The 10,731-nt window shown below is 41.6% G+C and overlaps 1 protein-coding gene across 1 annotated transcript in view; it reads right to left on the bottom strand.

Moving 5' to 3' along the window:
• Positions 1-400: 400 nt before the first annotated feature.
• Positions 401-10,731, bottom strand: part of LOC103776346 (protein CASP-like) — a gene marked incomplete at both ends in the record, with an annotated part of 38,583 nt that continues 28,252 nt past the window's right edge. The window contains one exon of the mRNA XM_008943852.1: positions 401-449. Within this exon, the coding sequence (XP_008942100.1) occupies positions 401-449 (49 nt within the window). The remainder of the gene's footprint in view (positions 450-10,731) is intronic.

The following is a 10,731-nucleotide window of genomic DNA, read 5'->3' as shown; positions in this document are numbered from 1 at the left end:
GGAGCAGAAGGTCAGGCCTCCCTAGGTTGGGCTGCTGGTAGCCCTGCCACTGCTGCAGGGCAGAGGGCCTTTAATTGGGTAAAGCCATTACCTGCATGTCCGAGTAGAAGCCAACATGATGGATTTAGAAACATAAAGCCAAGAATAACTATAGTGGGAAACCTAAGTTTAAATTATTAGAAGGCAAATATATGGCAAACACTACTCTACTGTGCATACAATCCTTACATAGTATCCCTAAAGAGCTGTATTTTTCTCTAAATTTGCATATTTTCTTACTCTACACAGTTATGGCTAATAAATGCATATAAAAGAACTGTCATGAAATCCAAAAGAGAAAGAGAAAAAAAAAATTAAAGTCACACTTAGAATTTTATGAGGGACTCATTTAAAATCCTACCTGATTTGCTCTTTCGAGGTCTGTCATGATCATCTCAATTTCATCAGCCCTGGGAGAACAAGAGAGCAGAAGTACCGTTATCACATGAAGAATGCCTGCTGTAGGAGTTCATGCACAGTACAATTGCAACATTCACACAAACAATACCATTTTTCAATATTTTTTTTTAAGGACACAGTAAGACTGATCAGCTCATCTTTTGACACGTGAAATCCTCTCGGGTTTCAGCTCTATGGACTCGTTTGCAAGTCTCCAGTTCCTTTGCCTGTTCCCTTTTTGCAACAGAATAAGCATATTGGCATCTGAGGATATTCACTGGATCTTTGAAGACCCAATTTTCTGCTGAAGGGAAGCATCACCTGAAGTGTGTCCATGTAAAGTTTCTTCACAAGTGTTAATTACAGAGCAGTCAGAGACTACAGTTCTCCAGTCAACTACTTGTGTACGTGTACACAGAAGCAGCCTGTTACATTTCTGTTTCAGAGTGCCTGGAAGTTTAGTTCTAAATTTGGCTTAAAAAAAAAGTATCATGAGGTCAAAGAGACAAATTTAATTTTATATTATGCAGAAAAGAGGTTTTGACATAAATTTATGAAACTCTAAATTTAGACTCAGGCTCTTAATGTACTTTACAAAGCAGACTAGGAAAGTCAAAGGGTTGAAAACCATACAAATAGCCAAGGAAAAATAAATCCTTCCCATAGGTGTGTTAGGAAGCAGCTACCAGCCCTGACCCTTTGAAGCCCAGCATTCCTAGACTCCCCTCACAGAAATGGGGCCAATCCTTAAGCAATCTTTTCTCATCATCATGATGAATCATGGGCAAATATTTCCCACTCATGCTCCCACCTGTAAAAGGTACCAGGAGAAGGGCCCACACATCTGAATGTATGAGTTCTGTCCATGGAAGAGGACATATTCTTTAGCCCAGACATTCTGCCTGTCTTGTATGTCTGGACCATATGGATGGAATAAACACTATCCTCATCTCCTATGAACAGCAGCTTTAACCAGCAAGTCCTTTTGCAATCTGCCAACACCATAATGTCTGTATTTTGTTTTTAATCTGTAGCAGATCATTATCAGTAAAAGCTGTGAAATACTGGAATTCCCTTCCTCTGCTGATGCAGAAAAGTCAGGGTTAGTTTTTCAGGGTTAGTTTTTCTGCTGATTCCACAGAAATCCATTTTTCTGTGCAGGTGTTTGCTGGGAAAGATGGGTAAGGAAGTGTAAGTACAGCAGCATACTGGCAGGCTCGACACTGGATCATTACAACTGAATATTAACTTACTCTTCAACACCATTTTACGTTTCTGCATGTATACTTAGGGAAATGCAGTAAAAGATCATAATAAGTAAATGTGTACGTATATAAATTAATGGAAAATTATTTTTAATTACAGCCTTTAATGTTGCTGGGGCCTCAAACTGCCTTTTGAAAAAATACTTTGGGCAATAATGGAAAAGAGATGAAAATGTGTTTTCATGTGCAGGAGAAGCTAATGTGTTCTTACATAGGAAAGAAATGCACACGATGTTTTGAATTAGTAACAAATAATAGACATTAGTTACTGACCAATCACTCCTTGGGCAAATAAGGGTTCCAAGTGTGCAAGCAGCAGCCAGAAGATGAACCTGGACAGGTTAACATAAGCCTACAAGAACATTTTCAATCTCTAGCCTTTGTAGTTGTGAAACATCTTTTGTTTTAGACTCCAGTCCCCAAGTGCTTGTTAATCCACTTACAGAAATCACAGTATTTAACAGGGAAAACATGTCCCTAAGGCCATGCGAGTGACCCCACCATGGATATGTGACAGAGATAAGAGGGAGGAGAGCACCCTAATGCATCCAACAACAAAAAAAAAGCTTCCCAGCATTTTACAAATATTTTTAGCCAGAACAGTTTAAGGATCCTCTTTATATAAGCTTATGTATTCAGGCTGAATTTATGTGTGAATGCCTCAGGTTATATGGAGCCAGTAAACGATGTCTGGATTATGTCACATGCCTCCCAGATGAGAGCTGGGAAGGTCCCATCCCCACACGCCGGCAGCAGCTCAAGGGACTCCAGTTTCTGCTCGCTTCCCTTGAGCGTCTGCTGAGCAGCAAAACCTCTGCCCTCCCTCCCAGGCTGGGCTGCCAGGGCCCAGCCACAGGGCTGGAAAAGTGCAGAACAGGAGAGGAGCAGAGGACTCGGAAGCATAAACTCCTCAGATGGGAGGAGTGCCCTGCTTTGGGAGCAGCAGGGCTGTCTGCCTCTTCAGCCGAGGGAACTTATTCTTCTAGAGAAAAGATGATGCAGAAGAGGTGAGTGGGAAGGGGCAGAAGTGTGAGGGGGTCTGGGCCCATTAGGGGACCCTCAGGCACCTTAAAGGTCACGGGGGCAAGTGAAGGGAGGTGAGGGTGGGAACACAGATGAAGCCAGCAGAGGGAGAGAATGAACAGAGGGATGTCCAGGGCCAAAGGGCCCAGGGGCGACGGGACCGAGCGCTGCGGCAGCGGAGCACCCCAGCCAGAGGAAAGGTGCATGGCTGCCAGTAAAAGGGGCTGAAACACAGGACGGTGCCTGAAAAATGAGGTGGAAGGACTCAGGACAATCCTCTATTTAAAATGGACAGAAGTACTAATACAGGTATTTGTATACTGTTCCGGCTGGGGTCAGGATTTAAGAGCTCCATTACAGCACTGGTACATGGAGCCAATTACAAAAAATAGCAACCAAGGATACAGAACACCATAAAAATGACATTTCTGCCCTTCAGCACGCACAGATAATTCTGACTGAATCCAGCAAAGTGTCAAACTGTAGCCAAGGGCAAAATTGTCCCTTTGTCCTTGTATCCAGACACACCAGCTGACTGATCCTGAACTCCCCTTTCCCTCACACATTTTCTCTGCCTCACTCTTCCACATGTAATCTGCCTCTGCACACGTAATAAAAGGATGCAACATCTCCAAAAAGTTTATGTAAAACCTCTCCAGCCTAGCAGTCCACACACCAATGGAGGTTAATGCTGCAACCATAAATGTTATCGTTAAGTAAACGAATGAATTAAATTACTCTATATTCTTTCCCAGCACAAGTGTCAACAGCATTCAGAACAATCTTCAAAAGGAATTCAGTCTTTTCATTTTAAATGCTCAACTACCACATCAGTAGCTGGCACTCAGCAGCCTAAAATCACTTATTTGAGAAAGTCTCTAATAGCTACATTCACTGGTTGCTCAGCAGAAGTATTTATTATAAAATAAATTACATTCTCACACCTTCCATGCACTCGGGGAAACAACTTGCATTGATTTATTGTTTTCAAAACACCATGTTGAATTCAAACCTGCAAGGTATAAGGAAACCCCACTCTGTCTCACTGATCAGCCCCACACTGGTAATTTTGGATGTATTCAACATCTGCCACATTTGCTCCTTTCCAGCCTTTCCTATTTCAATGTTTCTCTTTATTTCAGTGGAACCACTTGATATCATCCAGCTCAAGGCTGCCAGCAGCTTGTCCTGCAGGTTTTTATTGAAAATCTGATGGGAACCTTGAAGGAAACAGTGTCTAAATTTAGCAAATCCATGGTTATACTCACCCAGAATACCTGACCAAAGTCATTCCATGTGAACTAATCTCACTTTTAAGAGACACAGATCTCATGATTTTACCTTTAACTTTTTTCATTCCTGAAGCAACAGGAGATGTGGCCTCTTGTGGGTGCCTGGATTCCCACATCACCCAAGAGCTGAAGGCAGGGAGAAAACACCAAAGTTCTGACTTTCTTCAGACAGATACAGAGAATGAGGGTGATTTGTAAGAAGGAGATCTGCTGCTAAAACACTCTGGTATTGATGGTATTTTACAGCAGATTTCTACAGTGCAACCCAACATTATTCCAAGTTTGTCAAGGGTGATACTTAACATTAAAACAGATCATGAGAAAAAGAGGGGGTAAAAGCTGTTTTCAGGAACAAATATTATCTATCCTGTTTTTTCATTCCACAGATAGTATAATCATTTATCTGATCTAATTCCTTATAATCTCTGTATTAGAGGAAAAATAAACATGTAAGCAAGACAGTTCTTCAGCCCACGTTACAGATAGCTTGCTCTAAGTTTCAACACTTCCAGGCTAAGGAATTTAGGAAATAAAATTTTAAGCCTAAGCATTTGGAGCTCCAGAATAAGCATCACCAAGTAAAAAGAATCTGAACTGTTGGAAGAGCATGACCATGAAATATTCTATTATTTCTCCTCTTGTTACTGTATTTGAAGTGAAAACCAAAATGCATTAAAAGCTATAGATTTTACAAGGTATAAGCTTTTACTGGTGGTGAAGGAGCCCTTGAAGTTAACATGCTACCTAAAAAAACCAAACAAGTTAAGGAGTTTTGAAAAACCCACATCCCACTATTGAGTTCAATTGCTAATGGGAAAGAAAACCTGCAGAAAGGGTCAATTTTCTTTTTAGGATAACCGACCAGGTTTGAACAGCACAACAAGCAAGCAAACTCAGGAATTGGTAACATGGAAGAAGCTGAGTTTTTTTCTGTATAAAACTACATCAGATGAAACCCTCAGACACCATGAAGCTATTCACTTGCAAGCAAGAAGAATCTGGACTTCATGATTAAAATCCAGTTGATCCAACTCCTTCATTTAGATACCAGCTTAAAAAGGCAGAAGCAATTCCTTTTTTATCAACATGACAAGTGAATGGTTTGCCAAATCTTGTGGCTACAGCCCCCTAAACATTCAAACTTACTGAACCTTGAAGGAAACTGCTGCTGGATTTCTTTATACATGGAAGAACTGAAAAATACAGATGACACTTTTGAAATGGCAGTCAGTGGTGTGGCCAAGAAACTTCACTAGCAGGGCAGATTAATATTTTGGTTTGGCAAAAAACAACCAACATTTTTTCCCACACATTTGTTTTCTTTAAAAACACGTATAAGTTTACTGGTCAGAGCAAATACTATATGGAGCCACTGGGGCTTGTTAAAATGCCCTAATTACTGAAGCATTTACACAGGCAATTTCAAACTAAAAGCACACATTATCAACTCATGTGCATTTATGTTTAATTAAGAAAAAGGACAACTCCTACTTGTAACATGTATCTATGACCATCACAGAGCAGATTTTGGCCAAATTAGGTAAGAATACTAACCTCTTAAAGTTTGAGGCAATATAACTCTAGTACTTGGCTAGCATAAGACAAAATGTGAAGAGTATTTGGGATATTTGGAAGGGAAGAAAACGAGAAGGTCCAGAGTATTAAAATAAATAAAGTTAAAAAAAAAAAAAAGACCAGTGCATTGATTTTTTTCAAGTTTCAATAAAACTTTTATCAGGGAAGTTTCCTGGATCTAGGAAGTAATTTCAAATCACTAAACAATGTTAAAATTGCCTGCAGCCCAATGATCACAGCATTCACTCAGGGCCCAAGAGCATTCCAGCATTTGAATATTAAATTTTATTTTTTCTATTGGCAAAAAAGGATGACAAATTTCCTAAGCAAATTCAAGGTTCTCTCCCAGCTCTGCTGGGCAGATGCCCTCATCTAACCCTGCACCTCAGTGACCACGCTGCGGTGCCCGTGGTGCTGTCTTGCTTCGCTTCCAGGAGAGAACAACCAAACACTTTCTTTGAAGCTCTTAGAAAGTTTCTGATAAATTTCACTAATTCTACTTTTCTTGCACCTTATGATGGTCCCTGTACCATCATAATCTAAAATTTAGGCATTTTTAGAATTTGTAATGATTCTAACCCACCAAACACCTGTACTAGAGAAATCACCTTTACTGCTAACACAAGCCCCGGAAGCGATTGACGCCAGGGTTGTCTAAAGAAAGAAAATAAACACATTTCAGTGCAACCCATCCAGCAAGTCAAAGCACAAGCACTCAACACACTTTTCGTTACTAACTTCTCGAATCTACTTTTTAAATTCCAAGAGCTATAGGTTAATATTTTCTTTCACAGCAACCCTCTGAGGATCTTCAGATCAGATAATCCTTCTTCCAATGTCATATAAATCCAGGCCCCTTGTAAAAGACTTTCTCTGTTCAGGGATTCATAAATCCACCAACTTCAGTAATGAATTGGGCATTTCCTTTCCTAGGAACTCAATTGAAGAAAAAATCCTCTGTCTGCTAAGCAGTGAAACACTGAGGGGTTTAAATGGAGAGATCAAAGCAGTGCTGGTTTCAGGTGCTCCAGCGATTACACAATACATCATCGGGTTAATCTGGGAAATGGTTAACTGTCCACTGCACATTGTCCAGACCCCTCTTTGCAGTTATCCTACATTAAATCAAGTTCCTCCCCTAGGAAAAAAGAGAGAGACTCAATGCCAACTTTTTCAGGCTTTTTGGGTTTGATTAGAATTAGTTCTTGTTTCCTCTCACTGCCAGCCTTGTATCCACGCAGTGTGCTATGTACAGATGCAAGCTGAATAAATCAACTAGATCTCACATAAAGATTTCTCATCAAGCACAACAGGTTAGTGTCCTAAGTACCAGGAACAAGCAGTTGCATCAGAAAGACTTAAGATCTTAAAGTAAACCATGTCCTAGGCATTTGTAAGATGTCAAGTGATCATCCAATACTGATAAAGGTTAAAGATACTGCTTACAAAGCCCAAGATATTGAGCAATACCTGGACAACACAAGAATCACCTTGATCATTAGAAGGAAAATACCCTAGAATAAAACATCTTTCAGTCTGTAGAAGAACTTTGTTCCAAGAAAACCAGCATGGCACTTTGTTTTCTCTTTCATGGCTTAAGTCAGGATTTCAAGGATAAGAAAATCATGTTTGCAATTATAAAGTTTTAAACACAACAGAAATCAGCTTTATCCTAGTGATACATTAGGGAGCTGAGTTTGGAAAGATCAACAGGGAGAAACATGAGTGACTTTACTTGATATGCTCAGTGAAATATATATATAAAAAAAAAAAGCTACAACAGAAGACATCAACTCACAGAACCCCAGAGCTGTACTCCCCACAGTGTTACACACACATGAGCTTGGCACACTTTGCAAACCAAAGAACGCCTGGTGTGAGCAGCTGGAACAAAGAGAAGCTGTACTGGTTGTATTAAAGAGTAGCCCAACACAGAGACGGTGAAGGTATGTCACCTTGACTTGATGACAACACTATTTCTTATGTGGCACATATCACATACATTACACCATGGCCAATATGCATCTTAGCTCCCCATAGTGCTCAATCCTTCATTTAACCACCTCTTACTCAACTTTCACTGTGTTTTCCTCTCTGCAAGGACAGGTCTCCTGTGAACTCTTTGTCCAGCCACCACGCTGTCCATTGCAGAAAGGAAAACAAATGCAATCCTTTTTCTCACAGTCTCATAATCAAACAATGTATTTTTGCTTTACCCTATAAGTAGTGTTAAAATCAGTTTAGGAGTGCCCAGATTTGGATCATTGGCCTCCTTTCATCTCAGACCACTGGTGACAAACCTTTTGGCCAGGGAGGAATTCAAAGCTGGCAGTTGAAACATGACAGAATTTTTGCACCTGAAATTTGCAAAAACAAATAAACTTGTTCAGATGGACATAACAATCAGTTTCCACTAGGTTCTGAGGGAGCTGGTGACAAGTCTGCAACCTCATGAGCTGGGGGCTCATGCTCCTGCAGGTTACAGTACTGGCATGCAAAGAGAGGAGTCCCCCCAGCTCAGTTCTGGTGTAATCATTCTGAACTGCCTTTAGAGAGGACAACAAGAACTGTCTGATCTTTAGTTTTTGATGTATTTATGCCTGAATCCCACCTGCACTGAAGTCCTTAGGCTGAGATGCTGCACCAGTATCAGTACAAACCCACCAGATTTGCAGGCTCAAGTTCCCAGGTTGAGGAACACAACCTCCAGGTTCAGGTCCTGCCAAATATCATGCTCAGAGGAACAGATTTAGACAAACAAACATTTCCAGCTGCCTTCCTGGCCACTGCCAGTCTGCACTGTGCTGTGCCCCGGGTAGCAGCAGCCACTGCCTGAACCAATACTGTGGCTCTGAGGATTTCCTGACAATGCAAGATGACACAGATGCAGCAGACTCTCTACTTCCTAGTGCCTCCTACTACCCATTGAAAGAACTGGCTGCAATTCCTCTCTTCTGACTTCAGTTGATTCAATAACGTACCAGAATTTAAACAGAGACACCCTTCCCTCTCCCTCACTTGCACACAAAGCATATCAAAAGCATGGAATTACTCCTGACTTGGCCTTGAGCAGCCAACATGATGTCAATTTTACATGTTTTATAAAGCAACAGCATGTAGAAAGCAACTCAAATGCAGGTCATATCAAGCATGTGACCCAGAGAGCAATCAAAGCCTGACTGAAACTGTCATTCAAGGTTCAATCATCTTCTTGCAGGAAAAATGAAACATCTGTGGCCCAGAGAATTAAGTTATGTATTGCATAATTCATCTGGTGTCTGCCACAGCAGCCATTTTAATGCTCTAGCAATAAACATGTTTGATTATTTTTGTTTTGTTTCCTGTTGCCTCCATGGCATTTCTATTTATCTACCCACACCACAATGCATAACAGAGATCACAAATACACAAAACAGTGTTACAGTCAGCTGATAGGATGTGGGAAATCAGCAGTCTTATTAATCACATTAAGGTGGCATCAGTGTTAAACTTTATAGTCACTGAAACTGTCATCACTTTGGTTCTTTTGGGTACACTCTGTAGTTAGAGACAATGATTAAAGTATTAATTCCCAATGATCCAAAGGTCTTCCTCACAGGCAGCTGCTCTCCTCATACACAAAGCAGGTTCCTCACTCCTTCCAAGGTTTTCCATCCCCTCATTTCTTTTTGATCCCGACATAAGCAGGAGGAACGTGTGCCTCACACCAGGCACTGCAGAGGACTCCCCTCTCTTCACTTATCCCACCAGTGGCTTTGTGCTCCACACTCCAAGCAGTTCTAAACTACAGCATCTTTTGCAAGTCATTTTGGGAAGTGATTGTTTTATTAACAGCTGCTTATTTCAACTTACTCCCAAACTTGTGAACCCTACCACTTTCTCACCTGTCATGAACTTTGCTGACATTCAGAACATGTCCCTGCAGAGCAGGTGGGAACTTTAAAGCTCTGGGTCTCATGCTCTTCTATCTAGGAGCTTATTCCTATTGCCACTGGCTTGCTGGAGAAAGGTGCTTTGCACAGGCCCGATGGAAGAAAACAAGCAACAGCCTCTGCACCCATATTCTCACCCATTTTCACCATCTGGAGTCTACAGCATTCCCACAAGGACCAAAATCCCCACTATACAGCAAGTCATCACTATGACAAAGACTGATTTGGCAGGACCAGAGTTTTACCTGACACCCTGAAAGCTTCCATGCTTTTGCTTCTTTCCTGTGATGCTCTCCACAGAGGTGAGTCAGTGGGTAAAACAACACACCCTCCCGTCAGAACAAACACAAATAAAGCACCGTTTCCTATTGATTGTTCCTATAAAATTGTTTAGACAGTATCTATTCTAAGAATATCTGTTGTCCCATCTGTGCTTTGAAGCTGCCCCCCTCTTTCCTGCTTCCAGGTCAGTCCCTTATCCCCTAAATGTCATCTCTTCACCTCCCAGCACACAAATGGCAGTCCAGATCAGGGAAGCTTTCCAGCAACGCCGAGGCAGCGATCCAGCAGCAAGTGGAGAGGCAACTGCTGCTCCCCCAGCCTGCAGTCCTCCACTCAGACAAATTATCTGTGTTTCCCATCCGTTCCCACTTCCTACAAGAATCACCAGAGCTCCCTGTGCTGGTGATTTAAAATGCTGTTAATAGCACCAGCTTCCAAGTGAATTTAGGAGGGGAACTGAGGAGCTGCAGATGGGTCACCACGTGGGCTGGCACCAGAACACCCCCAGGCTCCTGGAGGCTCCGCTCCCTTCGGAGGCCAGGCTGAGGGCTGTGGCCATGCCATGCTGCTGCTGGCATCGTGGGCACGGGCACACCAACAGGCTGGCAAGAGCAGAGCTTGACATTTTATATGTCACTTCAAAAAAAAAAAAAAGGTGTTATGAAGTATGAAATAAAAACTTCCTTAAAGCCTGAGCATGAACCGATCCACCCTGCTGCTCTACAACCCGCATCACCCACTCCATAATTGTTCCTCCAAATAAATAATAACAGATAGTTTGGCATTTTGGAAATACAGCACCTGCAACGATTTACTTATTTTTACTGATGCAGTTAAAATAGATAATTTACTCAAAATTAGAAACCTTAATTGCAGGCATCTTACGTGTCACTCTTCTTTTCGGAAGGGCAATACTTTAAACTG

The sequence above is a fragment of the Merops nubicus genome, unplaced genomic scaffold (assembly GCF_000691845.1).
Source record: "Merops nubicus isolate BGI_N331 unplaced genomic scaffold, ASM69184v1 scaffold11557, whole genome shotgun sequence".
Taxonomy (NCBI): domain Eukaryota; kingdom Metazoa; phylum Chordata; class Aves; order Coraciiformes; family Meropidae; genus Merops; species Merops nubicus.
This window is presented reverse-complemented; position numbering and strand designations above follow the sequence as displayed.